We start from the raw sequence: 19,878 nt of genomic DNA on the forward strand, positions 1-19,878 counted from the left end.
GACGTACTTTTCCTTTGTTTAAGGGTATTTGGGCAGTTTATTCTCTGTTATATTCTGTACAAGTAAATACTGTACAAGTACAGTACAGTATTTTCTGAGGAAATACTCGTACTTATTTTTTTTAACCCCATTCCCGATAACTCGACATTTTCACAAACTTGGCCACCCTTCGGTCCACATTAGGTCGAGTTTTCGAGGTTCTACTGTATTACCAATACTCATTACACTCGAACCCCCATAACACTGTTAATTATTCCATTTTATATGAATTCCGAATACGTGAGCCAGGCACATGTATTTGTAAAATCTAAGTGACTCGTACAACATGGAATTCATATAAAATGGAATAATCAACAGTGTTATGGGGGGGTCGACTATACATTTCCAGAAAGCACAATGCAGTGCTGACAAGAAATATTACACCTCAGACTTCATGACATATGAATTAAAACAAACCAAATACAGTGGGTGATCAGTTAATAAACATAATCCATTCCAAGACCATGTTTGCTATCCAAATCGTTCATTAACTAATTATCAATTTACCATAGATTTTTGTGGGAATTTGATTAATTCGTTCTGGAGACCCCAAAAAATAAATAAAAAATTATATACTTTCTTATTATGTTTATTTACATGTAATAACAAACTAAAAGCAATCTCTCCATTTTTTCATGGATGGTACATCTTTGTTTCTCAGATGCAATTTTTGTTATTCCTTTATCTAATTGAGTCTTTTTGATTATATCTTTCTTAGCTTAGATTGTATCTACTGTAGATCTGTTGAAGTCATCTGCCTACAATATCAGACATCTGCCCACTCTCTACATTGGCTATTATCATTATCTCTTGCTTAGTTTCTATAGTGAACACAGTTCTTGACACTCCACTCTTTTTTAGGCCCCATAATATTATCAGTTTTTTAAATAAAAAGTTCAGAAAAGCACTAACAAAAATTCAGAGAACAGGAATTAACTAGTGCAAAAAAGGTTATGTATACAACTGTGAAAGTCTCGTTCCATAAGCCATGTATAGTTGCCATTAAAATATAGTTTTACAAATCTTAAATGCCGTGTCACTTCTTGTGTTTGTTCTGTCAGGTGTTTTTTTTATCTGAACATAAAGATTTTTTGTGAAAGTGTTAATTGTCCAATTTGTTTGCAGTCCAAACTGTTTGTTAACTGATCACCCACTGTACACATAAGACCAGCCTTATTCCTTGGAGATAATGATCATTAAATGCATTTTGATTTTGTCTGGCATTAAACCCACTTAAACAAACCTCAGGAAACCAAATAAATTTGTAAAGCGAAACAACGAAATAACTACTGAATTACATCAGGCTTCTTTTCCACAATTATATTTAATTAACTACTAAATATTAATTCTTTTGCCTGTATGTCCTTACTTTATTAAATTCTTTATTATATCATTGTCTACATTGGACTTTGTATATTAATAGGACTTATTACACTGGTGTTGTTTCCATTTAAGCAAATAGAGGAGATCTTATTTAGAAAAACAGGTGAAAAATAAAGATTTTGTTTTTCTGAATAAGATCTCCTTTATTTGCTTAAATGGAAACAACGGCAGTGTAATAAGTCCTATTAATATACAAAGTCCAATGCAGACAATGATATAATAAAAAATTTAACTACTAAATAATTTGCCACTATTAAGCCCACTGTCTAACAGGGTGAATGACACTAATTATAAATACATCATCAAACATAACAAAACAACAACACAATACATAAATTCTCATCTGTATCTCATCTGATGTACTGTACACGGACAACATAAAAGTCTATGCATACATACAATCACAGATTAAATCATCTATTGAAAATTATACACATATACTCCACTGATATTCAAATGAAGTTTGATCTAAACCAGCAACAGTAAAACCTTTTACTAAAGACATAGCAAAATTGAATTTGAAACTTAAATATTTAACTCCAAATCACAGGTCAAATATTTGGTTAATTAGAAAAATAAAAAAAAAAATGCTTACAAATTTTACTTTATTTACCTTTCTAATCTATATCAGAAAAATAACAATAAATTCTGTATTAGTGGAAAGAAAATAATGTGATGATAATGGAATCAAATATTTCATTTAATCAAAAATCTGCTACTGTTTATTTGATACAATTTTTCTATTTAAGGTTCTTAATTAATAGCCCTTAAAACTTTTCACAATATCAATTGTTGGATGTTTCTATATACTCATTAGGCTTTGAGACATATGTTATATTTTCATAATAGCTTTAAGATCTTGCTATATCATTACATATATAAAAAATATTTGATAGATTTTAAAACTTTGCATAAAATATAAAAACCTAACATTTTCTAAACATTTTTATTAATTCTAAAGCTGGAACAATCTTCTAAATGCTAAAATTCACACCTTCCTCTCACTTTCCAGTAATTCACTAATTAAAAACTAACGTTTTAGGCTACTTTTAGTGGCCTGCATCAGGTTAAGCAAAATTCTATATTGAATGTCTGTAGCAGGTTCAAAGTTTGGAATGATGCTGTTTTCCTTCGATGTAATTGTCTTTGGGGTTCCCTGTTGCATGGAAGGCAATGGAAACCACCATGCATCTGTATCTCACCAAGAATTGATGGACAGAAGATTCAGAAATAATTCATGTAGCAGAGAAATGGATAGGACCTGTGCATATGGCTACCAAGGAGAGGTACAGCAGACCTGTACTAAAATTACAGGAAGCTCACAGATCAAACAAGAGAAATGCTTCAATGATGTTACAGGATCAAACTCATTAGGAAGTCTTGGAGTAGATACAAAAATTCCATACAACTATGCAAACCTTAAGAAATGCATTAACATAGGTACCAGGAATGTTAGATCTTTATATCAAACAGGAAAGATGGCAAATGTAATGCATGAAATGAAAAGACTAAAGATCTCAATCTTAGGGTTTCTCTGAAACAAGATGGGTTGCAAAAGGAGATATTACCACTGATGAAAAAAGATTCATCTACTCAAGAGGTGCATAACATCAACGAGGAGTTGGAGTGATGCTGAAAGAAAAGAGAGTTAAATTGGTTGACAGATATTAGAAAATATCTGATAGGACTATAGTACTAAGGATAGATGCTAAACCTTTTCTTAATCCAGATATGCATGTGAACAAATGACCATTCAGATGAGGAGATGGAGGAAATTTATAAACAAATAAACAAAAGTCTACAACTTAAAAAGAAGAGTATGTAGTGATTATTATGGGAGATATGAATACCAAGATCAGAAGGAGGAGAAAAGATAGTGTAATTGGACCAAGGGGCTTAGGAGAAAGAAATGGTAGTAGTAGTAGTAGTAGTAGTAGTAGTAGTAGTTACAAATCTTAAATGCCGTGTCACTTCTTGTGTTTGTTCTGTCAGGTGTTTTTTTTATCTGAACATAAAGATTTTTTGTGAAAGTGTTAATTGTCCAATTTGTTTGCAGTCCAAACTGTTTGTTAACTGATCACCCACTGTACACATAAGACCAGCCTTATTCCTTGGAGATAATGATCATTAAATGCATTTTGATTTTGTCTGGCATTAAACCCACTTAAACAAACCTCAGGAAACCAAATAAATTTGTAAAGCAAAACAACGAAATAACTACTGAATTACATCAGGTTTCTTTTCCACAATTATATTTAATTAACTACTAAATATTAATTCTTTTGCCTGTATGTCCTTACTTTATTAAATTCTTTATTATATCATTGTCTACATTGGACTTTGTATATTAATAGGACTTATTACACTGGTGTTGTTTCCATTTAAGCAAATAGAGGAGATCTTATTTAGAAAAACAGGTGAAAAATAAAGATTTTGTTTTTCTGAATAAGATCTCCTTTATTTGCTTAAATGGAAACAACGGCAGTGTAATAAGTCCTATTAATATACAAAGTCCAATGCAGACAATGATATAATAAAAAATTTAACTACTAAATAATTTGCCACTATTAAGCCCACTGTCTAACAGGGTGAATGACACTAATTATAAATACATCATCAAACATAACAAAACAACAACACAATACATAAATTCTCATCTGTATCTCATCTGATGTACTGTACACGGACAACATAAAAGTCTATGCATACATACAATCACAGATTAAATCATCTATTGAAAATTATACACATATACTCCACTGATATTCAAATGAAGTTTGATCTAAACCAGCAACAGTAAAACCTTTTACTAAAGACATAGCAAAATTGAATTTGAAACTTAAATATTTAACTCCAAATCACAGGTCAAATATTTGGTTAATTAGAAAAATAAAAAAAAAAATGCTTACAAATTTTACTTTATTTACCTTTCTAATCTATATCAGAAAAATAACAATAAATTCTGTATTAGTGGAAAGAAAATAATGTGATGATAATGGAATCAAATATTTCATTTAATCAAAAATCTGCTACTGTTTATTTGATACAATTTTTCTATTTAAGGTTCTTAATTAATAGCCCTTAAAACTTTTCACAATATCAATTGTTGGATGTTTCTATATACTCATTAGGCTTTGAGACATATGTTATATTTTCATAATAGCTTTAAGATCTTGCTATATCATTACATATATAAAAAATATTTGATAGATTTTAAAACTTTGCATAAAATATAAAAACCTAACATTTTCTAAACATTTTTATTAATTCTAAAGCTGGAACAATCTTCTAAATGCTAAAATTCACACCTTCCTCTCACTTTCCAGTAATTCACTAATTAAAAACTAACGTTTTAGGCTACTTTTAGTGGCCTGCATCAGGTTAAGCAAAATTCTATATTGAATGTCTGTAGCAGGTTCAAAGTTTGGAATGATGCTGTTTTCCTTCGATGTAATTGTCTTTGGGGTTCCCTGTTGCATGGAAGGCAATGGAAACCACCATGCATCTGTATCTCACCAAGAATTGATGGACAGANAAAAATAAATGTGAACAAAACAAAAGTTATGATAATGTCAAGAGAATAAAACAAAGATCTACAGATTATGTCAGATGGAAAGAAAATAGAAAAGGTAAAAATATTTGAGTACCTAGTAAAAGTTGGATAATTGAGGATAACAGATGTAATTATGAAATTAAAAACAGAATTAAAAAGGCTAAAGCTGCTTTTGCACAAATATCCTCATTATTAGAAATAGAAATGTATGCAAAAAATTGAAACTAAAAATACTTAGAACAATGATTTGGAGTGTGGCTACATATCGATGTGAGTTATGGACAATAAACCAAGAGGCAGTTAATAGGATAAATTCCTTTGAGATGTGGTGTCTTAGAAGAATGGAAAGAATTAGTTGAATGGATAGAATAACCAATGAGGAGATTATGAGTAGATTTGGAATGGAAAGAAACTGATAGTCAGCATCCAGAGAAGAAAAATAGCATATGCTGGGCATATACTGTTTTGGCAAGCCAGATCTCAAAAATAATGACAATTTTGAAAAATGTTTATGAAGGATTTTAAGCTTATTTTTAACAAAATCTCACACCAATGGCAATAATATTTTATATTTTATTTCAATGTCATTTTAATTAATATAAAACAAATTTAAAGTTTAAATACTAAGCAAATAAATCAAAACTATAATGATATCATCTTTGATTTTAATTTTGTAGCAAAATGATAGAAAGTAATACAGAACATTGAAGTCAAGTTAGGACTATCATTTTAAATTATTCACTTTAATGATAATTATCCTAGTCACATGTCTTAACTGTCAACATTCATTACATAGATAAATATAATTACCAAAAATTTATTACTTTTAAAGATACAAATTCAGATAGCAGTGTCTAATAATATCAATTAAAGTATGGCTAAAATGTACAGAAATGAATAGAAGAGAATTAATGACAAAGTATGCACATATGTATCTTTTCTTGGTTTCAGGAAAAATTGTGATAGCAGAAGACTATATTTGCAATGCACAAAGAATTTGTCAAGTTAAAACATGCCAAATTCTTTGTTCTAATGTTCTAAGACATCTAATGTTCTGTAAATTTAGACAGACGATATGTCAGATGTGCTGTCTGATATGTTTATAATTGTAATTTAAAATCAGCATATAATCCATTTTCCCATTTTCAAACTACCTTTTAAACACAGATAATCTGCCAGTTATCCACATGAAATTACAGTAAATATTTACAAACTGACCACAAGGCCTAATAATACATATATCAAATTACAGAAAGCTGCTATATTAAACACATTACAAGAAAATTTTTAAATATAGAAACATAAACCAATGAAATAACAGCTTTTTTCATAGTTATACCAAGGCCACTTGATCGCTTCGCTAGTAAGGCCGTCCGCCAACTATCTCTCTCTATGGGACCGAGCGTATAGACGCTAGTTAATATTTTCTCCGCTTGTGGCGCTGACGATCGGTGACATCCATTGTCAGCGATTCAGGTGGAGAGTATAGAGGAGTTTNAGAGAGAGAGAGAGAGAGAGACAAAGAAGCTTGGGTCACAGAGAAAATAATAAAAAAGATGGATAAATGATGATGATACAAAAACACTAACAACATGGAAGAACAAGAAAAATAAAGAATCATTAATAAACAAATAAGAGTAATGTGCAAACAAGCAAAGGAAAAGTGGTTGAATCAATTATGTCAGAAATGGAGCCCCATGCAAATGGGAACAACTTAAGAGGAGTATATGAAAAGCTAATCTTAATCTCAGAGAAAAAAAGGACTGCAGAATTGGGACTCTGAGAGATTAAAATGGATACATTTTATTGTAAAAAGATGAAGAAATGCTAAGATGGGAAAGATATGTAGACAATCTCTACAGAAATGAGGACAGTTTAAATCTAGAAGGGATTGAGGAGAAAGAGGAGTACGCAACCTTTCTTAAGAGACTGATGCATTGAAAAAAATGAGTGCCAGAAAGGCACAAGAATAAATGAAATACAAGAACTCCTTAATGTAATGGGGAAGATGGAAGAAGAATCCTAATTAATTTTTTTAACAAAATTTTATAGGCAGATATACCAGATAATTTCACAAAATCTATCTTCATCCCTGCAAGTACCTTAGACTGTGATAAATACAGAACTATTAGCTTGATAAGCCATGTGTCAAAGGTTTTAGTTATCATCATACTGCAAAGAATAGAAAACTACATAAATTGGGAACTAGAGGAGTCACAATTTTGTTTCCGAAGAGGGAGAGACAAGGGAGGCCATTACAATGATATGAAGAAGGGACAAGGGAGGCCATTACAATGATATGACTTACAGGAAAAAGGATGATTGATCATAATAAAAAGTTATTTGTATGTTTTGTTGACTTTGAGAAGGCTTTTGATAGTATTAATCGAACTCTGTTGTTTGAGATTCTGCAAAAAATAGGTATTCATAAAAAAGTTACTGAGAATAACCTACAACATTTATAAAATCAAAAGGCAATGGTCAGATTTCAGGGAGAGGATACCAATTGGATTCAGAAAAAAAAATAAGACAGGAATGTGGTTTGTCCTGAACACTTTTTAACATCTACAGTGAATGGATGATGAAAGAAGCATTCAAAAAATTAAGACAAAGGTGTAAAAATTAACAAACATCTTATCAACAACATTAGGTATGTTGACGACATCGCTCTGTTATGTAACACCAAGAAGGTTCATTTCTGTAGCCCTTCTTCAGTGTTATATAACAGAGTGATGTTGTCAGCAAAAATTCTAAATAAATTGAAAGAAGTGGAAAAAGCAAGATACCAAATAAAAATAAATGTGAACAAAACAAAAGTTATGATAATGTCAAGAGAATAAAACAAAGATCTACAGATTATGTCAGATGGAAAGAAAATAGAAAAGGTAAAAATATTTGAGTACCTAGTAAAAGTTGGATAATTGAGGATAACAGATGTAATTATGAAATTAAAAACAGAATTAAAAAGGCTAAAGCTGCTTTTGCACAAATATCCTCATTATTAGAAATAGAAATGTATGCAAAAAATTGAAACTAAAAATACTTAGAACAATGATTTGGAGTGTGGCTACATATCGATGTGAGTTATGGACAATAAACCAAGAGGCAGTTAATAGGATAAATTCCTTTGAGATGTGGTGTCTTAGAAGAATGGAAAGAATTAGTTGAATGGATAGAATAACCAATGAGGAGATTATGAGTAGATTTGGAATGGAAAGAAACTGATAGTCAGCATCCAGAGAAGAAAAATAGCATATGCTGGGCATATACTGTTTTGGCAAGCCAGATCTCAAAAATAATGACAATTTTGAAAAATGTTTATGAAGGATTTTAAGCTTATTTTTAACAAAATCTCACACCAATGGCAATAATATTTTATATTTTATTTCAATGTCATTTTAATTAATATAAAACAAATTTAAAGTTTAAATACTAAGCAAATAAATCAAAACTATAATGATATCATCTTTGATTTTAATTTTGTAGCAAAATGATAGAAAGTAATACAGAACATTGAAGTCAAGTTAAGACTATCATTTTAAATTATTCACTTTAATGATAATTATCCTAGTCACATGTCTTAACTGTCAACATTCATTACATAGATAAATATAATTACCAAAAATTTATTACTTTTAAAGATACAAATTCAGATAGCAGTGTCTAATAATATCAATTAAAGTATGGCTAAAATGTACAGAAATGAATAGAAGAGAATTAATGACAAAGTATGCACATATGTATCTTTTCTTGGTTTCAGGAAAAATTGTGATAGCAGAAGACTATATTTGCAATGCACAAAGAATTTGTCAAGTTAAAACATGCCAAATTCTTTGTTCTAATGTTCTAAGACATCTAATGTTCTGTAAATTTAGACAGACGATATGTCAGATGTGCTGTCTGATATGTTTATAATTGTAATTTAAAATCAGCATATAATCCATTTTCCCATTTTCAAACTACCTTTTAAACACAGATAATCTGCCAGTTATCCACATGAAATTACAGTAAATATTTACAAACTGACCACAAGGCCTAATAATACATATATCAAATTACAGAAAGCTGCTATATTAAACACATTACAAGAAAATTTTTAAATATAGAAACATAAACCAATGAAATAACAGCTTTTTTCATAGTTATACCAAGGCCACTTGATCGCTTCGCTAGTAAGGCCGTCCGCCAACTATCTCTCTCTATGGGACCGAGCGTATAGACGCTAGTTAATATTTTCTCCGCTTGTGGCGCTGACGATCGGTGACATCCATTGTCAGCGATTCAGGTGGAGAGTATAGAGGAGTTTGGAGACGTCGCTGCATTTAAATATTTTTCTCATTAAAGCAGGTTGAAAACTTTTGACAATTAAGAAATGAGCTGCTGCAAACGATGTTCCCTAGTTTGTGAAAAAAGCGAAATAATAATAACAGTATTTTTCACTTTATTTTCATAAGACGTTTTTAGGAAGAAATAATAACTGAGTATTATTGGCATGGAAAATACAAACTTTTTCACATTAATACTATTTAATCATCTCTTTTCGATTCTTAAAGATACCAGTAGTTAATCGTTAATGTAAATATTTTTTTTACTCGAAAAGTATGCAAAATTAGCAAAACTAGGTTACCTACAGTATGCACTGTCTACTATAAAAATTTTCACATTTTCGGACCATATATGATAATTATTAAAATGTTGTGTATTAAATCTGTTATAAAATTATTACTTTTGTTAATCAAGACTGTAAGAATAAATACCGATATAACCTTTCGAAAAAATTTGCTTATTTTTTTGCAAAAATAAGCAAAGTTTTTAGTTAGTAAAAAAATTTCGAAAAATATGCACGGAAATATGGTGATATTGAAGGTAAGAACTTATTATAATTAATATTGGAGAAGTACACAGAAATGTGAACAAAAGCAACATATATTGTTTTAAAGTTGAAATTAAAAGTATAACTATGGTAAAAGTAACATTGCTTCAGTTTACATCTCTAATATAAATAAAATTCTTTATAGAAAAAGCAAAAGCTTATTACATAAGAAAAATTAATTTATTGAATAAAGTGTACACTGTTTTTGACTGAATTTTACAGTTTGTAAAATTCAGTCAAAGACCAGAAATGTACTTAGCTTCCTCCTCATCAGAAATTTACAATATGAATTAGACAACATTAGACTTTTAATATTTTTCTAGAAATGGGCTTATGATGCAGTCTGAGAACTTTTTCCACAGTTTGACCACACAATGAATGTATTTATATCTATATACCAAGCTGCTGTTGAAGAGAAATCCCGTCAACCGTATATAACTCACGAATAAGTATAACTAAATACAACTATAACTATATGTAATTATCACAATTTCATAAAATAGCTATACTCGCACACAAAAGTACAAAACGACCAATTTACTCAACAGACGATTCTCACCGATAACTAGCGCCAAAAAATGGAAACTGTGTGAATACGGCAATTTTCCTTACGGCAGACGGCCTTACTAGCGAAGCGATCAAGTGGCCTTGGTTATACCTTGACCTTGGTCTGGTATAACACTAGGTACTGATATTAATCACTTAGGATACAATTCACTAATAACACAAATTATTCAGATAAACATGTGGTTCATAACACTCCATATATTGGATTGTTTGGAAAGTAATTTCATTTTTTTACCATCAGAGGAATTAGTTGTATTTTTACTCACCAATTTCATTCTAAATCATATTGTCATTATATATTTTGGCAGATGACATTTCAAGACTTATTTGTAAAAAATTTTGTTTAATTCTATGCAATTTTTTTTTTTTTTTTGGTGTCTCATCAAATATGGAAAATTGAAAGCAGAATTTTCAGCATATTTTGTTTTGTTATTATCGAAAAGGTAAGAATGCTGTTCAAGCAAGAAAAAATTTGTGTAACATTTATGGAGAAGATGTATTGATTGAACGACAATGCCAAAACTGGTTCGCAAAATTTCGTTCCAGCAATTTTGATATTGAAGATGCACCATGTTCTGGAAGGCCAGTTGAAGGTGATGAAGACAAAATAAAGGTATTAATTGAAGAAGACTGCCAAATAACAACACAAAAAATCACTAAGATATTAAATTTGTCTAATTCAACTGTTTATGATCACTTGAAACAACTTGGTTCCATTTCAAAGCTAGATATATGGGTTCCACATGTTCTTAAAGAAAGAGATTTCCTCTGTCACATTGACATCTGTGATTTGCTTCTCTAACGTCAATTATCCATTTTTGAAGCAAATCATAACTGGAGACAAAAAATGGATTGTTTATAACAGTGTCGAATGCAAGCGGTCACGGAGTAGAAGAGATGAGCCAGCTCAAAGCACTTCAAAAGCCAATATTTATCAAAAACACTGATGTTCAGACTTCATCAAAAACACGGGATTTTAAGAAAATTGTTTTTTCCCTCCCTTCCATGAAAAAAAAAATTACTTTCCAAACAACCCAATATTGCATTAACAGAAAAAATGAAGATATGAATTTTAGACATTACAATTTAAGATGCAGGAGAAAGAATTACGGAAAGTCACTAAATATGAGGGTCTACAAATTAAAGATAAACTACAGAAAAAATAATCATAGTTCAAATTGTAATTGAAGCACAAAAAGATATTCTAAGGGATCTAGATCATCATCTGAAGAATTTGGTTCAGTTGGTTCCATTTTGGACCGATGAACGAAAACCTGAAGATGGCCTATCCAAATAGGCTGAAAACATTTGAAATAAAGAGAAAAAACTTGGCAAATAGAATTCAGGTGTGTTCTTATTATTATGAAGAATTTATAGCTCAATAGAATCAATACTCATATGCTACAGAAGATGGTACTACTTGAAACAGTGCATATTCTGTCTAAAAATAATATCTATTCTGTATAAATAGTTTCTAAATATTTCAGACCACTGAGAGAGACCTGATGTTTAGATACCAAATCCAGCTACTTATATTTAATGTATAATATATAATTAAGGACGTTCTATAATATATAATTAAGGAAGAAAAAGAATCAGTCCAGAACAGGACTCGAGCCTGCAATTCCTGCACAGAGGTAAAGATCAGACCAAGGTCTGGGTAGCATAACCAGCAACACGTTCACACAGTATGCAGTTGTTGTGGGCTCAAGTCCTGCTCTAGGCCAATAGCATTTAATGGCTGTATATGTAGTAAATAATAATTATATTTAAGCAAATATTGTGCAAAGTTCTTAAAAATTTCATTTATTTATAATAAAGTGACATGTAAATATTTTGAAACTAATAAATTCTATATTATTTATTACTATTACACTGAATTACTTATGAAATTATTTGATTTTATAATATTTTTTATCTTATTTGTCCATTTAGACCAAATATTTCCATATGCATATAATTTTACAAGTATATATCTTAAGCATGTAAATATATAACAAAAAATTGCCTTAGTATAATTAAATATTATCTGCTCATCATCTTTAGGTATTTTTTATTTAATAGCATTATACTAAAATTTCTTTCTTCTGCACATTTTGCCTTTTTAACATTATCCAACGGATAGATTTATTCAAAAAATTTGAACAAATAGTAATTCTTAGATATGAAATACTTTCTACAATAACTAATCAGTTTAGGACATCATCATATTTCTGTAAAACATTCTCCCAAAAAATATATTGACAATTGGTTGAAGATTTATAAGTTGCTAGTTAATGAGCTTGTATAAGTTCAACTAGTAGTAGGCCTGCAACAAAATACTACAGAAAATATTATTATTTCCATAGCTTAGATAAACTTACTAACATAAACTAGAAAAATATATACAACATAAGTTAAATACTTGCACTAATTTAAATTACATGTATAAAAAATGTTCTGTAATAATCTTGTAACATTATTTATATATATATATATATATACACACACACAGTACTTCTTTAAATGCAAAAAGTAACATATATTAAAGTAACACAATCATAATGTAATACCAAATTGCATTAAAATTGAGAAAAAAAATCAATAAATAATAACTACATCATCACTTAATTCATATTAACTTAAAACATCGATCTATATTGCAAATATTTGTAGCGTGAATAAATAATTTTTAAAAAATTAGAAAAAGTAAGAGAAAATGAAAACATATTTTAGATATAATTTAGTCGATCGCTAGTCTAAACCAAACATCATATTTAATAAGTCGATTCGATCTACGATTGTTTATTTTTTTTTATTTATAAGTAATAAATAGTCTATTTATTTTGCATATATGTCCTATATTATTAACATTGTATACTTTTTATCCGACAATATTTTCGCTCGGGTTTTAACGCGATTTAAGAAAGGTTTTTTTTTCTTTAATATAATGCAAAGAAATTTTCACATTAACGTAAAAGTTTTATTTTGATTCTCTTTCAAGTTAAGCCTAACTGGAAGTTCAGCGTCCCCTTAACGCGTTAGGCTTAGTAATGTCCCTTTAAGCCTAATAGGTGGGAGAGGAAACGGGATAGATAATTTAAGAAATTCATTTATTTTTGAAATAATTGCGAAACGAGTAACGAAATGTCTTTATTACGTTCGGAAAATTTGATAAAAATGTATATATTATATGTAGAACGACGCTGAACGTAATGTAAATCTTAAGCCTAACGAGTGTTGTGGTAGAAGACAAGTGAGAATTAGGACCTACCGACGACATTCGAATTGAAGGCACTATCCATCCATTACCGTAATTATCGTAATCGATATAAATCCTTAATGTTTTTATTTAGCTATATAAAGAAAGAGTAGATTTTGTTGCATTTTAACTTCATGCTAAGCACACCAACCACAACAACTAAGATGGCCGAACGGGGACGGTCCACTTTTCCAAGGGAGGGGTGAGCGCGAGATATAAATACCGGGATGGGTACGGAAAGGAGGAAACGACTGCGCCGACAGGATAGCTACAGTATATCGGCAGAGTGCGACCGACTGGAATTTGTGTAGCCATCTCTAATGTTTTGGTGCGCGTCATCCGCATCGAAATCTTAAAAACTTCGTCTTCGTAGTCGTCCTTCTCGTTCGGAATGAACAAGTAAGTGTGCAGTTAACATCTCTCGCCTCCTAAACAACCAGAATCGAGCTTTAAGCACGATACGTCTGGCGATATTTTAATCGAACGTCTGACATAACCGGAGATGTTTTATGGAAGAAAAATAAAATCGTGCATTTGTAACAAGACCATAGCGTTACTTTATTAAACGTCTAACATTATTTAAATATTGCAAACAATTGAAAATATTTTTCTTCTGTATTTACTTCTTGTCATCTTTAATGATTCATTTTTTGGTAATTGTTTATTATTTTTTTACGCTACAATTTTACGTCCACTGTTAATATTTTAAACGTACGAAATATGAAGAAGGCGACCGGAATAATATATATCGCAAGGGTGGAGCGGCACTCCCGGGAATGGCCGAAACGTTTCGGTCTCGCTCGACCATAGGTTATGTTTTTTGACGTGAAGATTGCGTCACAGGAAACGTCGGAATGGTGGACGATGATGTCATGGTATTTTGGACGATACGATTGACTTTTACTCGTTACGTTTTGTGACGAGTGAATATATTCCCGTTTCTTATTGGTTAAATTTTAAACGACAAGGGCGACGTCAGGTTCCATTCATTGATATTTTGAAAGTCAAATTTTTCGTAATTTTGGTATTAAATATGTAAATAAAGGGCTGTGTTATGTATTTCGACATTTTAGATAAGCGTAATAAATGGATTGGTAAGAGTGAATTTTTAAAGTATTTTAATTTGGTAGACATCTAGTTAAATTAACAGAATGCATAAGTAGAGTCTGTCTAATTTTTTAAAGACTAAGCATATTTTAAAAGAGACTTTATTAATCCCAAAATACCCAATATTAAATTAGCTGTTCTTATTTTTCAAACAGTAAATGCTATATTTCTTTTATACAGTTTATATGGAATATACTTTACCTTATTGTAGAATTGTTGTGTATTATATTACAGTTCAGAAATTACTCATATGTGCTGTAATTTTTAAAACTATTAAAATCACAATATGTGATAAAATGTTTATAAATTATAGTATTGATAGATTAAAATACTGCAATTAACATCTTTGATATTTACAAGCATTTGGTGATCGATATAGCCTCTTTCAGAGACTTAGCACATTACTTAATAAATATTGGCATTTTTTAAATTGCGAAATATAAACATTTTCCTAGACTTTAGAAATGGAAATAATAAATAAGAATTGATTGGCTTTCTATTTTCTCTCAATATTTTGATACTCTTTACTATATATATTGTAAGAGAGCAAAAAAGAGGATGATTACAGTGTAGAACTCATTTCACAAGAATACATTTGCAAATATTATATATGTAGATTATTTTGAAAGTACAGTAGTTTTATTTATTTGGTATTTGTTAAATGTTTTGAATTATTTTAATATCATAACATTCAGTTGTTTTCAATCCTATATAGTTTATCACACATTGAAATTTTTTGTTTTATGTTGAAATTAATTACCCAAGTTTATTGATTAATTCTTTATAGTCTGTAGAATTCTTTATAATCTGTGTCTAATAGTTAATTGTATAATTCTTTAGTCTTTTACCAAAATTAGTATATTTCCTAGAATCTTTGATTTTCTGTTATCAGCCGAGTAAAAATACAGAGTGATTATAATTTAAGTTTCACTTTGAACCTTTTATAAAATGAAAAGTATTGGACCAAATGTTTCCAAACCTGGAAATATTATAAAAGAGGTCATGGGGTTTCAAAACCTTCCAAAAAAAGTAATTAGTTCAAAAAGTCACCACCAGGGGGAAAATTAAGATTTATTCCTTGTATTGGTATCGTAATACATTTTACAAATAATAGTCATGGTAGTATATGTTCAATGTACTGTCCACCATTTCCCGCAACCAGGTTAAAGCTCAATATTGCGTTTTTTACAATAGCTCAAAGCATGTCAGCTGGAATGTTATGAATATGCCGGCAAATTGCATCTATCAAATCTACCTGACAAATGTCTGATGTAGTAGTAAAATCATATGAATTTGCATAAAAACTGAGGTGTTCATAAAGTGCTACTTCCCCTGGTGGTGAATTTTTAAACTAATTACTTTTTGCAGGTTATGAAAGCACATGATATTTTTTATATTTCTAGGTTTGGAAACATTTGGTCCAGTAATTTTCATTTTATAGGGGGTTCAAAGTGAAACTTAAATTATGATCACCCTGTATTTTTTTTAAATTTCACTCACATATTTTTCTTTTGTTATATTGTTATTTTTTTGATATGAAATATAATTTAGAATGGAAAAAGTTAAGTTTGACAGTAGTTCCTTTGTGCTTTTTAAAATTTTTAAAATTTCTAGATTTGAAATTTATTTTTCTTTTCTTACTTTAATGCAGAAATATATTTCAATATTTTAAAGATATTAATTGAATTTGAGCTGAAATTGGAAGAAATTTTAAAGCATTTTGTTATATTGTTATTTTTTTCATATGAAATATAATTTAGAATGGAAAAAGTTAAGTTTGACAGTAGTTCCTTTGTGCTTTTACAAAGTTTAATAAATATTAAACAAAATATTCAAGATTTATCAGTACTGGCAATTTGAATTTTACATTTATAAATAAATTTAAAAATTGAGCATTATACTTTGATTGTTTAACAGAAACTTTCTTAGGCATTAAAATTTATAAATGTTAAGAAGGTAATAATATTATTAATAATTATTTTAAATTATTAAATTTATATCAAAAATTTTTAATAAGAAAAGTTTAAATATATTAAATTTGAAATATTAGTAAGACAAGGAAAAGTACATTAGCACAATAACAAATTATTTCTTTTGAAGTGAATATATAATATTTCTCAAGTCACTTCTAGCTCTTCTAACAGATTCTGGAGAAGCAATATCAGATACGTGGTTGGGATTATTTGCGAACTGTTTCCGACAGAGAGCTTCGGTATTACAGATAACGTGTAAACCACAGTCAAAACCATTTTGTTGTTGGGTACACTCCATTTCGAGAACTTCCACCTCGGCCCCTTTCTCAAGTATAAAAGGTGTTAAAATTTTGGCAACATTTTCAGCATGTAATCTGTTAACACTGCCTGTGTGAGAATCGTAATGTTCAAAAATATGAAAACTTGCTCTGTATACTAACAAACTCCAGTGTGACCCTCCAGGACTGTCCTGAAAAGAACAATCATTGATGGGAAGAAATAACAGCTCTTTACTTGTAATATTTAAAGATGACAAAGTATTTTGTAAATCTTCCACCACTCCTAATTTAATAAACTGAGTCACTTCTGGACTAATAAATCCTATCTGATTTGCATTTTCTCGATATAAATCGTGTTCTAGGTATTGAAACCAGAAACCAATGAGATTATCATTTAACCAATGCGGACCACATAATATTTTCAAATCCGATTCTCTAAGCAAAGAATCATGATAGCTTAGAACTATTGATCCTCCGAATGCCATTTTGATTGATGACAGTTATTTATTTTACATTACTTATAGTCCAAGCAGTTGATCAATAGAGGGGTATTTCCAAGAAGTTTCTTGGAGTTTATCTGCCAATTCACGAAGTGCAGTCAATCTTTGCTGATGCAATTCTGATGTCAGAAATAAAAGAGCAAAAGATTAGTCAAAATAAAGTATTATTAATAGTGATGGGACGATACCAAAATTTCTCCCAATTCCAATTCTTCTGAATACCTTCTAAAGTTTATTTTAGTTTAGAAAAAAGTAATGATTTGCATTATGAGCACAGTACATTCATTAGTTAATAATCATCAACTTTATGAATGGAAAATGATTGGGAAATCCAGAATCAATCTTTTGAAAGGAACCCAAAATTTCTCCATTTGTGTGTATATGCATGCTTTTATTGTATACTACAAAATAAATATGTAGTCTTATTTCAGATGAAATTAATATTACAACACTACCCTCAAAGAAATTACAGCTAATTCCCTTTTATTCAAAGAATTATCCCATATCATCATCTAGGGCCACCAATTTTGGAAACTGCTTTGTTGGCCGATGTGACGACCAGGGGGAGGAGAGGCAGGTAAATGGGAAGATGAACTTCTTTTTTCATGCTTTTTTCAATTGGCATGCTTTGTAAATGCTTTAATTCCATCATATATTAAATACAATGGAATTAAAGCATTTACTAAATAAGGTTTGGCAAATGATGCAATGAGCTGAAAAAATATCATCATCATGAGTCAACTCATTTTTGAATTCATTCACTTGAGCCACAAATGTCTAGACCTACTCATCTTGAAAAATCAATTTTTAAAACAAAAAATGGCAGTAAACTTAGCACAAACAAGTATTTTTACTTAAAATTACATTTGAAAATTTAACATATTACAGCATCATCTGTGAATCATAACAAAAATTTTCATAATTATAATGAGAAAGTCATTTTATCATTATAAGTAAACATACTGAATATTAAAAATAACTTTATGTAATATTTTTTCAATTAAAATATAATTTTGTTTATAATTTAAATTGTTTTGCTAACCACAGGCCTTGATTTGAAATTGCTGGTCAAGCCAGGCCAATGACAGCTGGGACAACCCAAATATCACCCCATCTTTCCTAAAATGGGGGCCCGTTAGTACTGACCAAGTGTAATCTCCCATTGCTCTGACTACACGAAAGAAAAGTCCACCGTGACAGACAGTGTATGAGGTGCCATGTACTTTCTGCTTTATCAACATGAAAGCTTCCAATAATACTTAATTACTTAATTAATTAATACTTAATTATTAATATAGCGATTTAAAAATTTTTAAATTAATCTTCAACTGAAAGAAATAATTAATTTTCTTATTAAATGTGAAAGAATTGTTTTTAGAATTGGAAATTGTGACAAGATTTGCTTGATTCCGATTCCTGGAAAATGCTCAATTTTTCAGATTCCCAATTCAAATTAATCGTCCCATCACTAATTATTAATATATAAATAAATTTAAGCATCTTTAATTCTAAAAATTTATCTGTACAATTATTATAAAATTGAAAAATATTTTTCTTTTAAATTTCACTATTCATTACTTGTCAGTCTTTTTAAATTTGTTTGCAACAAAAGTTTAAATTAGATTTTAAAAATTTAATTTATTACTATTTTATTATAGCTACATTTTGCATTTTATATACCTATTACAAAATTATACATTATGTAAATTTGTATTACTATACATGAAATTTGTAATAAAATAAATTCAAATATGATATAAGGAAATAATGGCTACAATGACACAAATTTCAAAATTGTATTACAGTATAATACACGTTTTGGATTTTTTAAACAATATTTAATTCATGTAAAACACATGAATCACTCAAATTATTGTTGATAAGACTGTCTCGTCTCTAAAATCACGCTGCTGTCAATGGCTGCACACCTTAGAGGTATGAAGGAGTAGATGTCAGGAATTGCAATTTGGCACAGAGTATTTGGTGCCCAAATTATATGCACATAAAATAAAACAAACTGGTAGGTAGTCAGGGAACTGAGAACTGGGTCAAAAGAAAATATGAAATGCTGAGACTGTTTCTACAAGCAGGTGCGAGTGCAAGATTTGTGTATGCATTGCTTGTGTTCTCTGAGACATAGTCTCATCCCAAAAATGGCTTACAACGGGACCTTACGGTCTCAGAAATTCAGTTCGGGATGAGACTTGGCAGGTTCGTAGTATACCTCAAGGGTGTCCACCCAGAAGAATTGTAAAGCGCACTAGCCAGAAGATTCCGAGAAAAAAGGCTCTAAAATTTTAAGCGCAGCTTATATACAGATCGATTCTACCTTATGGTAGTACAGCAAAGTGGCTCAGTCCGTAG

The 19,878-nt window shown here is 29.9% G+C and overlaps 3 protein-coding genes across 5 annotated transcripts in view; 1 reads left to right on the forward strand and 2 right to left on the reverse strand.

Annotated features, from left to right (window-relative positions):
• LOC111634148 (putative uncharacterized protein DDB_G0289963) overlaps positions 1-13,836 on the reverse strand; it is a 104,463-nt gene extending 90,627 nt beyond the window's left edge. For both annotated transcript variants that reach the window (XM_023378857.1, XM_023378856.1), the window contains exon 1: positions 13,669-13,836. The gene's annotated coding sequence lies outside the window, so the exon portion shown is untranslated. The remainder of the gene's footprint in view (positions 1-13,668) is intronic.
• A 76-nt stretch (positions 13,837-13,912) lies between these two features.
• Positions 13,913-19,878, forward strand: part of LOC111634151 (WD repeat-containing protein 37-like) — a 27,649-nt gene continuing 21,683 nt past the window's right edge. Inside the window, exon 1 of one of the 2 annotated variants that reach the window (XM_023378859.1) lies at positions 13,913-14,055. The gene's annotated coding sequence lies outside the window, so the exon portion shown is untranslated. Of the gene's footprint in view, positions 14,056-14,123; positions 14,751-19,878 lie in introns of those variants that run through there. The other variant, XM_023378860.1, reaches the window with a different exon arrangement.
• Positions 16,439-18,243, reverse strand: LOC111634150 (sentrin-specific protease 8-like). The gene has a single exon (XM_023378858.1). The coding sequence runs from the start codon at positions 17,497-17,499 to the stop codon at positions 16,849-16,851; it is 651 nt and encodes a 216-aa protein (XP_023234626.1). The 5' UTR covers positions 17,500-18,243; the 3' UTR covers positions 16,439-16,848.

Source organism: Centruroides sculpturatus, unplaced genomic scaffold, assembly GCF_000671375.1.
Source record: "Centruroides sculpturatus isolate CEXI.00-Female unplaced genomic scaffold, Cexi_2.0 scaffold649, whole genome shotgun sequence".
NCBI lineage: Eukaryota > Metazoa > Arthropoda > Arachnida > Scorpiones > Buthidae > Centruroides > Centruroides sculpturatus.